The sequence below is a fragment of the Rhagoletis pomonella genome, unplaced genomic scaffold (assembly GCF_013731165.1).
Source record: "Rhagoletis pomonella isolate Grant_MI unplaced genomic scaffold, Rhpom_1.0 Rhpom_scaffold_00012, whole genome shotgun sequence".
Classification (NCBI taxonomy): Eukaryota; Metazoa; Arthropoda; class Insecta; order Diptera; family Tephritidae; genus Rhagoletis; species Rhagoletis pomonella.
The window spans coordinates 17,622,102-17,634,262 of record NW_023458566.1 but is presented as its reverse complement, the minus strand read 5'-3'; the positions used below and the strand labels follow the sequence as shown (position 1 = coordinate 17,634,262).

At 36.7% G+C, this 12,161-nt stretch overlaps 3 protein-coding genes across 3 annotated transcripts in view; 1 reads left to right on the top strand and 2 right to left on the bottom strand.

Moving 5' to 3' along the window:
- Positions 1-39: 39 nt before the first annotated feature.
- LOC118747982 (RNA polymerase II-associated protein 1) lies at positions 40-6,217 on the bottom strand (the record flags this gene model as incomplete). The annotated part of the gene is given in 13 exon segments (XM_036482233.1): positions 40-178; positions 242-797; positions 887-1,038; positions 1,121-1,340; positions 3,240-3,322; positions 3,625-3,788; positions 3,851-4,017; positions 4,096-4,373; positions 4,468-4,678; positions 4,739-5,216; positions 5,287-5,527; positions 5,596-5,876; positions 5,998-6,217. Coding segments are annotated over 13 exon segments (3,097 nt in total), but the record flags the coding sequence as incomplete, so codon positions are not given.
- Positions 1,350-2,601, top strand: LOC118747983 (general odorant-binding protein 69a). Its single transcript, XM_036482234.1, has 5 exons — positions 1,350-1,526; positions 1,850-1,928; positions 1,994-2,085; positions 2,248-2,350; positions 2,416-2,601. Exons 1-5 carry the CDS (start codon positions 1,458-1,460, stop codon positions 2,514-2,516), a joined length of 444 nt encoding a protein of 147 aa, XP_036338127.1. The 5' UTR covers positions 1,350-1,457; the 3' UTR covers positions 2,517-2,601.
- Positions 6,218-6,921: 704 nt separating the features above from the next.
- LOC118747612 (SET and MYND domain-containing protein 4) overlaps positions 6,922-12,161 on the bottom strand; it is a 9,839-nt gene continuing 4,599 nt past the window's right edge. The window contains exons 2-6 of the mRNA XM_036481662.1: positions 11,822-12,155; positions 11,566-11,748; positions 11,130-11,472; positions 9,686-9,807; positions 6,922-8,461 (exon numbers count right to left, since the gene is read on the bottom strand). Coding sequence (XP_036337555.1) covers positions 7,518-8,461; positions 9,686-9,807; positions 11,130-11,472; positions 11,566-11,748; positions 11,822-12,155 — 1,926 coding nt within the window. The 3' untranslated portion in view covers positions 6,922-7,517. The remainder of the gene's footprint in view (positions 8,462-9,685; positions 9,808-11,129; positions 11,473-11,565; positions 11,749-11,821; positions 12,156-12,161) is intronic.

The window sequence follows — 12,161 nt, the reverse complement described above, 5'->3', positions numbered from 1 at the left end:
AAAAAAGTGCTAATACAAAGAAGACATTTTGCGACCTACCTGAGAAATCAACTGTTATGTTTTGTGGCGAATTGTCAATGTAGTTTTGCAAAATTATTTTAAAGAAGAAATAGGGCCAATCGCGGCATAAAATCGCACTGGTTTGTGATGTTTTAGACAAGCTTAAGTTTGAAGGCTCCTAGAGGAGTATAGAATTGTTATATATAATGCGAATGCCTCTTTCAAGACGCTAACTACTAACCACAACGATGTAGTGGGACTGCACTAAACTGATGAAAATTTCTTTCCATTTGCTTAAAGCTGATTCTGGTACATTTATGTATTTCGTATTGAATATTATTGTATCGAAAAGCTGCTCAATTTCTGATATGTGCTCTGCGCCGAGACAGCATATATAACTATATACTAACTGCAGTATTTGGGCGGAGCTGAAATGCGACAGCAATTCGCTGCTACCCAACAGCTTATAAACGAACTTCAACTCAATTTTGGAGAAGAAATTACCACTTAGGTAATGATTCAAACTGGTAGATAATAAGTTAATGTATTGTACAAGAGTCTCGACTACTTGCGGCGTCAGCAAAGCATTTACCAGCAGTTTGTGTTGTTCGTGACAACTGATTTGACTCATTTGAAGCTCTAAGAGACTCCATAATGTAGACAATAAATATATAGTGAACGTTTGCGGAATTATCAGTTGTGGTCCATTTTTGTGTAGCAACACCGCGCCAACATTAGGTAATGGTGCATGTACAAATCGACGGTCGGCTGATTGGCGTAGAATCACTGAGGAGGTTCTGTTGGAATTTATTATATATTAGAAATTCGAAATTTTGATTAGGAAACCCAATTTCACATATTTATACATATATACATAGGTACGTACATGATCTGCGACACACATTTTCTAAATGAATCGGAAAGTAGAAAATCACGCAAATATTTTGCAAAGAATTCCTGAAAGTGGCTTGCTTCGTCTCGCCTCAGTTCCCATATTACTACATTCAAACAAGCACTTAGAAGTGTGGATTGCGAAAACTGTAAAATATATACAGTTATATGCCATAAAAAAAAAAAATTTACAAACATTGAAGAAATAGTAAACATTGTAATCATTTACCTCTGTAACATCACTTCGTGTAGCACGATAAAACCAGGCGCAACAGCATTTATTAAGTGTTTCGCTTAAAATATGGTTTGATTTCGCACTGCAAGGTTCGCTGCTAATTGCCATTAATAAAGCAGACGCGTGTTGCCGAATCAAATAAGGGCTGCCTACTTCGAACTTTAAGTAATTGCAGTGCCATTGAAGCAAATAATGAAAGGCGGTGTCCAAATTGCTACTCGTGTAAAAAAGAAAATCTCGTTAGATAACAGTTGTATGATTTTTTCATATATATATAAGAAAACCTTTGCACTATAAACACATTTATTTATTATCTACTAGTTGCGACGAAATGAACACCAAACAGTTTGTATTTTTATTAATAGTTTACCAGTGCTGTTTTTTGGCAATAGTCAAACCTGTGAGTGATCTTTTTTCGATACCCTAATAATTCAAAATAAATTTTTAAGCAAGAAAACAAAAAACACCTGGCTTCCATGCTAATACCGTTAGTTTCCGGATTGAAACCAAATTAGTGATACCAACTTTTCGATAAAAAATTCGAAAATGATTCACGTGGTCCCAAGTTATCCGGTAACATATGGATATTAAAAAAAAAAATTCCCACGAATTGATAACCTCCATATTTTTTTGAAGTCGGTAAAAAAAAAAACTCAATCAGGAGGACAAAAGTTCCAAAATTCATCAGTAATTTGTATTTTATTTTTTTTATTTTATAATTAGCTGGAGGTACCTAAACATATGAAGTCGGGCGCAAAGAAATTGACAAATACATGCATGAAGGAGACAGGTGCCACAGAAGGTTTGTAGAAAACTACTTCGAGTGCCAAATTATATACAGACTTATTGGCTTTGCTTTCATTGCAGAAATGTTTACAGAAGCTAAAAGAACGGAGCAATTGCCTGGTGACAATCGATTGAAGTGCTTCATGCACTGCATGCTGGATAAAATCGGCTTGGTAAGTTATTGCTGTTGACTAAAACGGCTAGTCTATCAATCGTCGGGAAAGGAGTGTTAGCTGAGTGGGTTTAGCTATTGGTCTCGTTAACCCCGATTCATACCTTTACGAAGAATTTATGGAAAGTGCAAATTTACTAAAATAAAAGCAATACATTTGCAGATCGATAATGAAAATATTATTCATTTGGACAACCTTCTGGAAATAATGCCCCCTGAGTTCCTTCCGATGATAGAACAGCTACATACAACATGTGGAACCAAAAGTAAGTACATTATTCTCATCCTATTACAAAAAAAAAAAAAATATTTATTTCATGTCTTAAATAAGGTGGTGCCGATGGCTGTGAAACTGCATTTCTAACCGTGGACTGTTATATTAAAACGAATCCAGTGATATTAAAACTGTTAGTTGTAACCGTTTCCGATTAAAATAGCAAGTAGTATGAAAATTTAATAAATAAATTTCATCCAAATATTTGGTATTGAATAAAAGGGAGCTACATTTTTGGCTACGGCTACGAAAACCTGCCTGGCGTGCTTTGTTGATATCGTTGAGTGTGTTGGGGGTCTACTGACTGTTAGTTCTGAGGTCTGCGCAGGTTTTATGGTGACTCCATCTATTGCATTATCTGGCATACGCAGCAGGTATAGGTTTCTGGTCCGCGGTTTGACTCGATTTCAGCCCTGAGCATAATGATGCGGAGCAGATTTTGCCCCATTGACGAACAACATTTAAGGGCCAGTTTTTTAGGACCAATTTCCACTTGAGACATTTGGTTGGCTAATCTCGCCAGCTCGAGCGTTTAAACTAAGTTTAAACCACAGCCGCACACTGAAAAACTGGCCCCTAAGAGAATTCGCCGCGAATTTAATAAGCGATTTTCATTTCCACTTAATTTTGCAACTATGCTACCCATGAACGCTTCTTTCCTCTTTTCTAGCCTTGTAGGAAAACCAGTTGTTGGATTATCAATTCCAAATTTTGGTGAGACGGTATGGGCGACGGAAAGCCAATACGGACATATCATTTAAGTGATCAGAAAGTATTAAAAAAATGCTAGCAGAGATGATCTCAAGCGAACGAATCGCAATTCGAGAACGGCTGATATAAGCAGGATTATTAAATATAAATCCAAACATTAAAAAACTTACCTGTAAAGAGAATCGTCTAGGCGCAACAGAAGTAGACAGCGCACAATTCGTAGACATTCTATTTGCACTTTTACCATTATATCCTTAAATAGAATAAAAGAACATTATTTCAATAAACACAATACATATGCGCAAAGACGGCTGAGTGGAAGATCAACCTATCTCTTCAGGCAGTTCAAAAACGCCTCTCAGAAAAATTTTCAAGAACGCCGTATTTCAAAATTCGAATCTCAAAAGACTTTTCAAGAACGCCCTATTTAAAATTCTTCAACCAAATTCTGAAACAGGGCATTCTTAGTTTGCTGAGATAGGGCTTTTTGGAACTGCCTGCCGAGATAGGTCGATCTTCCATTCAGCCCACAATTTATGATTCGAGGAAATAAACCTTCATATCTCCGCGATAAGACAGGTAGCTTTTCAATACTTCCGAAAGCTTCATATTCATAAGTCTAACAGCAATTCCAAGATTTTGTGCAATCAAAACTCTGAAAAGTTTAAGGCATAAGAATTGAGGACAATCATAAAATTGCGGCGCATCCATATTAGCTTCTATAAGATAAAAGTATTATTTAGATATCACCATTCGTTTTTTAATAGAAACAAGTATTCACCGAATCGTCGAAAGTCAGGTAAGAAATTTTGAAATAGACAATGCATTAAATCCTGGTTAGAAACAATTTTTCCGGCGATCTCTGTATTCGTTCGCGCTAATCGTATGAGAATTTTTAGACATGAGGAAACTGTGCTGTTTTCGGGCTTAACGACATGCAAAATAAAGCTGAATGGATTTAGTTAGATTAAATGGGATGTACATATGTATGCACATATAAGGCTGCTGCGGTAAACTCATACTCACTAGATTCGTTGCAAAATGTTTGTTCGCATTAGACATTCGATTAAATTTGTTTCTGCCAACTGAAAATCGCTCATAGAAGTTCTATCTTCGCTTTCGTTTTCTTCGAAGTCGCTTCGAAATAATGATCGTTTGCCATTATCGTTCATCTGTAATTGCTGCATTTGTTTTTGCAAACTTTCTAGAGCTGCAATTTCGTTAATAGCCGTTCCTGTATCCACAGAATCCAGTATTGGCTGCCAATGCGAGGTTGGGTTGTCGAAGATGAAATCTAGCAATGTCTATTGATCCAAACACAAACAAAACATATGTATGTATATGAATGCATTTACATAGGTGATTGCAGAGAAAATTCATACTCGAATTTTAAAGTACCTCATCAGCCTCGTTATAGAAAAGACACGACAGTGCCTTAGAAACGACCTCGAGCATGGCCGGCGTATTGTCATCAAATCCGAAACGCAATAAGAAAAATATTTTTGATATGGGCAACTCTAAGACGTTGTCATAAAATCCCTGATTATAAATACTAAGGATGCCTCCAATCGATCTGAATGCTGATATGCGTTGTTGTATTACATTTGATCTAGTTTTTTTTTTATTATATAAGGTTTTAATAATAAAGCTAGTTTTAGAATTAACATACCGAGCTAAGCGAAACAATTCTTGCAGCGTATATCCTGGTCGATGAGGTTCTTCCCCGTGCAGATATAATTCTCTATCATCATTTTGAAAAGCTTTAGCGTCAGTAGTCGTATTTCCTGATGGACTTGCAGCATTCATTTTATCCACCGAGTATGGCAATAATACTCCCTTCCAATCGAAACGTGCTTCAAATTGGTCTCCTGGCTGCACATTCGGCAGCCATTCTTCTATATCCTGCATCCATTTTAGTTTATCCGTCTCAACTACGTCAAAGTGCACCCATTTTTCTGTCTCACTTTGCTTTAGTATTTCGATTGCAGCGTTCGTCGTTGGTAATAATGAACTTACATCCATGCTTTCTTGGTCCTCGTTTTTCACAAAGTCATTACTGACAGCATTGGTACCTTCTCTTTTAAAATTCGATTTTTCATCAGAGTTTTCTTGGCGTCTTTTCTTTAATAAGGCCAAAAGTGAGGGATCTAAGGGACAAAATATGTGTACATTTAAGGGTTTTCATAAGCTTGGAGTTAACATAGGTAATTTAAATACCTATAGAGTTTAGTAGTCTTTCTCTCTCGGCTAGTATGTCATTCTCATTCATCTTGCTGAGAATATCTAAATTTTCTTTATGCACTTCGACAGCTATATCCGAATTACTGACTATAATACTTTTGTCTCCATAAATTTTAGACAAATCTTCAGAAGCAATCGGCTGGTTAGTTTTATTGAACTGCTGTATTGTAGAAAGCCCACTCGATGCAAAAATGCTTTTGCCACTTTGTAAAGATTTCTATAATTTGAGAGTCGTTTTAGTATTAAAATATGTGTTCGTGATTGTAAGCTTTGGGTATGACTTACTTCTAAAGGAGCCCTGTCTACTACGGGAAAAGCGGATGTTTTCGCATTATTCAAAGCTTGATTCTGCATTGGGGTATCAAATTTCCTTTCTACTATTTCACCGAGTACAATTTCAGTAAAATTTTCCAAGGGTTTAGCGTCCAGATTTCCAACAATTTTCTCGTGTATTTCTCCCATGATTTGTTGCTCCACCAACGAAACAGGCGTAGTGTTTTTAACCGCTTGCGCCGAACTTCCTTCTGCTTTTTCACGAGATCTTAAAAACAACGATTTCTTGGCATCTATGTAATTTCAGAAATATTTGTATTAAACTTGGATATAAATACAGAATGATAGAATTTTCCGCATTGTGTACAGAATGCATCTAACTCCGATTTACATGCACATGTACATACTACATACCTTTCGCGACTTTGACACACTCTGCCGCCGGCTGCAATTTGGGATTCTTCGCACGTTGTGATAAGAATTCATTCTGCATTCGCAAAATATCGTCCTCAGTTTCTCCTCTTTGTGGTCTTTTTATCATATTTCTGATATATTTTATCAACACTATTTATTTCCACGCGAAATAACCATTTACCAAGAGTGCACTTCAAATGCGCAAATAAACAAAAACATCTGTTTGTACTGTGCTGCCAAGTCATAATTTTTAAAATTAAACCCAAAAGCACAACGAACGCTTCAACGGTAATCGATTTCTTACTGACGGACGCTATCGATACATACGCGAAGTATATGTAGCAGAGCTTCCCAAACATTTTCCGGTGTGGCAAGTTTTGAAAATCATAGCTCGTAAAGCGATCAAAGTACTCTCTCGCTCTGAGGAGTTATATTTTTTAAGAGAACTCCGAGCGCTAGCTTTTACACACAATCTCTTCACATGTTCGGCTCACTTGTGAATTTGCTTGTGGCGTATTCGTAAAATAGTTTATTTGTGCTGATGTCATCATTTTTTATTTTTACCGCTCCGAGTTTTAAAGTGATACGAATACCTGGTTTGAGCCAGTTCTGGCCAAATGGTTAGATGTTTCATTGTCACACCCGAGTGACCTGGTACCCAAAGTAAAGCAAGCTCGTTATGTTTACCAACATAAAATAATAACATACGTTGAGACTTGCATTGCCGAACTAGTTTGGAAGTACTTAGATCCGCGTGGCCATTGCAGTAGCTACGGGCACCTGTCCAACGGATGCCCTTGAAGAGATAATAACTATGATTGACGAAAGGTCTAAGAAAAAGTATTTTTAATCTATATTTTTTATATTTTGCTAGCGCAGTGCGTCACTGTCCCCAATTCTTACTGCAGGGGATGTACAGAATTTTTGCATCGCCATGTGGTGTGTTTGACGACCAAAGGGCGTTATGCTTGCACATCTTTGTATTTTTTTTTTAACTTTATCTTCCAAGAATTAAAAAAAAAAGTATACAACCAAATTCTTTCCCATCCATGCATCGTTAAAAAAAAAACTATTAAAATCGGTTCAGTATTTTTCGAGCTCACTCGTGACAAACATTGACCATACAATAATAGCCTCGTTGGTGTAGACTTAACTTAACTTACGTAAGAAGTCGTCAATGATTACTCAACATATCAACTTAGCCCGAAGCGAAAATAATTTGTTTTTGTATTTTCCTTTTCAGCTGATGGTCACTTGGCCGCCTATAAGCCACATTAAAATTCCTGAACTAAAATATAGTGTTTTGTCAAATATATTAAGGTTACGTTACGTTAATTAAGCCTAACTGAATCTTAAATTTTATAGACTAGTATAGATGAATTGTGGTGATAGAATTTTGAGTTGTCCTTTCGGAACAAATATGCATTTATTTCGCTTAATATGAAGGTGCATTTTTATACTTATATAATTTTATCAAATCTAAAATTGTTTGAATCATTTCAAGTTAATGCTGTTGTGTTTTATTTGAATGTGGTGCCGCGATCAGCAAAGCATCTAATCAGCGAATGCTGTGCAATGATTGTGTCTTTGTGTGGCAAAACCGCGATTTCAAAAAACGCTTCAATCCCTTCTGTAAACTGATCAATGGCCTCCTGCACCTTTTGATTGTGCATAGATTCAGCAGCTCTGCGGTATAGCTCTTCTATTTGAATCATTTTCGCCACACTCGCTTTTAGAGAAACATTTTTCCGACAGCGTGAGCACCGCACCTCTTTGGCTATATCTTTTGGAAATTTCAAAACATTAACGCAATTTGCGGACGGGCACCGAAATCTAACTTGCTTTTCAATCTTTTGTATTGTTGGCCAATTTTCTTGGCAGGCCTTACATTTGCATTCGAATAAGTATCGTGCCCGCAGTGATCGTTGGCGCTCTTTCAAATTTGTTTTCGTGAAAATGGGACCATAATTCTCAGCTATGATTTCATTGGGCTGATGAGGCTTAACGGTTGTCAAAACCAATTTCTTCCCAACAAAATAGCGAGCCACACTAGGCCAACACTCGTGATTGAAATAAGCCCCGCTGGCGTAAATTGCCGCACCCACATACACAATTTTGGATCCCTCGAAGCGATGTTCGTCGGTAACTTTTTTCTCGAAAACTTCATGAGCATTATATTGCAAAACTTGTAAAAGGCCCAGCAGAGCTGTGCCGACCTTCAATTCAACCGCAGTTGGATTCACGCCTTCGCTCTTACGCCGACCAAAGTATTGAGCTTTTTGTAGACAACGAAGTAAAAATCCTGCCATCAGAGATCGTTGCAAGTAGTCTTCAGCTTCGCGGCTTTCAATATGGGAACAGAGATTCTCATACATTGATGTGGCATCATGAAGGGCATTTTCCAGGCTGGGCGCTTGTGTGAAAACGCGTAATGCCAAGTAACAGAGTATCGACATGCCAGAACCTGAAAAAATCATCAGTCGTTATATCCGAGGTGTGATTGGCAAATCAGTGCGGCTCTCTCTTAAGGTACTATAATGTCAAAAAATATAAACACATTTTTTTTCAGTTTGACATTATAGGGGGATTCTATGAGAGCAATAATAAATTCAATCACACTTTTTTAAATATGTACATTTTGGTTATACCCATGGTGAAATTCCAAAAAGGTGAAGTAATAACAGAGCTTTCTCGCTTTATTTTCTTAATTTCATTGACATTCGGCCATCTTATAGATATTTTTAAAGGCAAATTTTCAAATAAGATAGTGTCAAATCTTTCTTCTCGATCGAATTACTGCACCTGTAATAATTTCACCATGGGTTATGCCTACATATCGCTCATTTACTTCAATAGGGCCATAACTCAAAAATCCTCAAAACTCAAGCAAAACTGGTTCAAAGTTTTGAATTTACGTATCGGACACCTAGATCTAAAGTGAGCTAACTCAAAATTCAGAGAGGGAAATTTAACTGCTTGTCGATCGTACAGATTCAAAACAATTAATACAAAAACAGGTTGAACAGTAGTTTTTTAGTTAGTGTATATAATCATGAAGAAAAAAATATTTTCATTAATTGGATGTAAGTCAAATAAATGGATTTATGCATAAAAATGGCCTACAATTTTTTTTTAGTTGCTCGCATTTTAGATCTAGGTGTACGATATCGTCACTTGAGTGGAATATCGACCTATCTCAGTTCGAAACCGCCCTATCTCAGAAAACTTCATGAGCAACAAAAGCTTCCGTGTCTGAACTCAGTCTAATAGTTAAAATTCCATTTGTTAATGCTGCTAGATTTTGATCGAGAACTGGATGTACTCATATCCCAAATATAAACGAAACTGCGTCGATTAAAGTACAAAACCGCGTATCAACAAAATGCAAAACCACGTATCAAGATAATGCAAAACCGTGTATGTGAATTATGTAAATTATCTTCTAGAGAGTAAAACTACTCATATTTCAAAATGGTTCTCTTTTTTATAAAGCAATCGCATACCTGGCCAGTATATTTCAGGACGAATGGATAAGGATTTAGCCATGAGCTTGTGGGAGCAAAACCAATTTTTTCCAGCTAATGCCAGTTACGCGGTTTTGCAGAATCACGATACGCGGTTTTGTACTTTAAACGACGACATACATATAAAAAAAAGGGTACATACAATGTCAATTAGCTACAATTACCTATGAAAAGGTCCATAAACTGACACTCGAAACGATGGTAACTGTCACATGCCTCTCCCATACACTGTGGAGAACAAAAAGCAATGCCGGAGCAGTTGAGGCATGGCACCGGAGTGGTTAATCTGAAAGTGATGATGCATGCAAAGATGAAGAAAAATTCTGATAAGGAAAATTAAATTTAGATACAAAGAGCGTGTGTGAATCGGTAACAAAGTTCGCGGCAAGTAAATTTTTGACAAGTTTGAGGTGAATAAAATTTCAGTAGCCCATGAGGCTAGTGAAATTTTTGACAGATGCATAGAAAATTTTGACAATTGCAAAGATTGCTGCTGTGTGTAATTTTTCGTAAAATAAAAGCTTAAGTTCATGAACTGCAATCAATGATGTTCGATGTTCTCTTAAAATATTAATTTCACTCCATTTGTAATAGTTTATTGCGCATAAATCTGCGGTTATCAAAAATTTACTGCTGTCAAAAAAGATTTCATTTCACACAGCAGATTGGCAAAACTGTCTCACCATAGTAAAAATATTATTCAACAGCTTTCCCCATAGAACTTTGCTACCGATTCACACACGCCCAAACATAAAGATTGAAATAAGGGTAAAGAACAAGAACATGTGTATGTAATAATTTTATGTGGTATTTACAATAAACTTATCTTTAATGGAGCATACAAGTTTCGTAATACTCTAAAATACACATTACCTGGTAGAAAATATAATAGAAACGCGACACTCGACCAAGTTTGGCTAAGTTTGCTAAATGGCTAAAATTTGTATAAAAATTCTGAATAAAAAGTTTAAAATTTCGCTAAAAAATTCGCTGAATTTTCCTGAGATTATTTGTAATGTAAATTTTATTAGAAATGTTAAAATATAGCTATTAAAAAATTTATAATAATTTACCTAATTTACTTTTATTTTTTTAACCGACTTCGAAAAAAGGAGGAGGTTATCAATTCATCGGAATATTTTTTTTTATGTTTTGTAAGTATGTTACCGCATAACTTTGGGCCACATTAACCGATTTTGATATTTTTTTTTATCGGCGATGATTCCATCCTAATTTGGTTTAGATCAGATTATTCGATCATGAAGAAATTAACGGTAATCTTAAAGTTTTGCATAAGAATTGAAGTCGGTTTTGTTCATTGCTAAAAAAATACTTGTTTATTTAAACAATAGCCTTCGAGGTTCTTCTGCAAATCGATAAATTGTTTTAGGAATGATTTCATTTTTGCTTTTTTATACAAAACCTCTGAGAACGCTGAGCATACATAAACCTAAATTACAAGTACAAACGAAGTAAAAATATTAAAAGATAATTATTTTACATTTTTTTGAATTGGAAATTGATTATGAAATGCAACTTTGGAGTTTAGGGGGGCTTGTGCCCATGTACATACATATGCACCGCACGTATGCATACAATCATACATACCTCTGAAAACAATGGTGGCAATGACTGCCGGCGAACGTTGGCGATAAACAAGCGGCAACTGGGTTTTCACACAACACAACGTCACCGGTTTTTATATTGTATCCAGCGACAACAAAGCGACCTCTCTCTTTAGTCTCCACCACTTTCACCAAACTCGATGCGCCGCGCAATGCGGGGTTTTCTCCGTTCGTAAGTGTAGGCACTACCACCGGCTTATCGCTAGTTTCGCTCCGTCGTATAAGCGCTAGTTCGGCGTCAAAGGAGTCTCGCAAGGAAATATTATTACCCGAAAGTTTCTCAGCAACCTTGAGTGATATATCAGATCGCGCTGATTCGCCCATTACTATCAAATTTCGTACCAAAAAAAAAAAAATTTACGTTAATTTTTAAAATATACTACATATTCATAGACATGATTGAAGTAAACCACACTTACAAGCATACGCCTTCGCCATTTTAATATAGTAATCCACATTGCCCTTCAATTCCAAACCATAAGAAGCGGCTAGTTTAAGGTCTCTTAGTGCCGCCTCGCCATAACCCAAGTTAATTAGAATTCCAGCACGGCTTCGATAGGCCATTGCTAAACTGAGGCCATTATCTATATCTCGCTCAACATCTATGATAAAAGAAAAAATACCAAATACCAACAATTAGATATGTATGTATGTATGTGCACTTCCTGTGCTAACCTTTTGCTGGAGCACGCATAACGGCCAAATTGGCGTGCATTAAGGCCTGCTCGAAGTCCCCCAACAAGTTGAACTTGTCTGCCTGTGCACGTCTTTGAACTGAGAAGAGACCATCTTTGAGTTTATAAACAGGTGAAACATTTTCCAGCACTCCAAGCACTGTATCGCAAATTTCCTGATCGCTGAAGATCGATAGGATGCGCGCCTCGTTTGACTTCAATTGGCTAAAGTAATGTTTCAGCCACTTTTCACTGCAGCCCCCTTTCACCTCCAGAAAGAATTCGTTGAAGAAACCCTTCTGATCCGATTGGACGGTGCGTGCACTGCAGATCTGCTGATA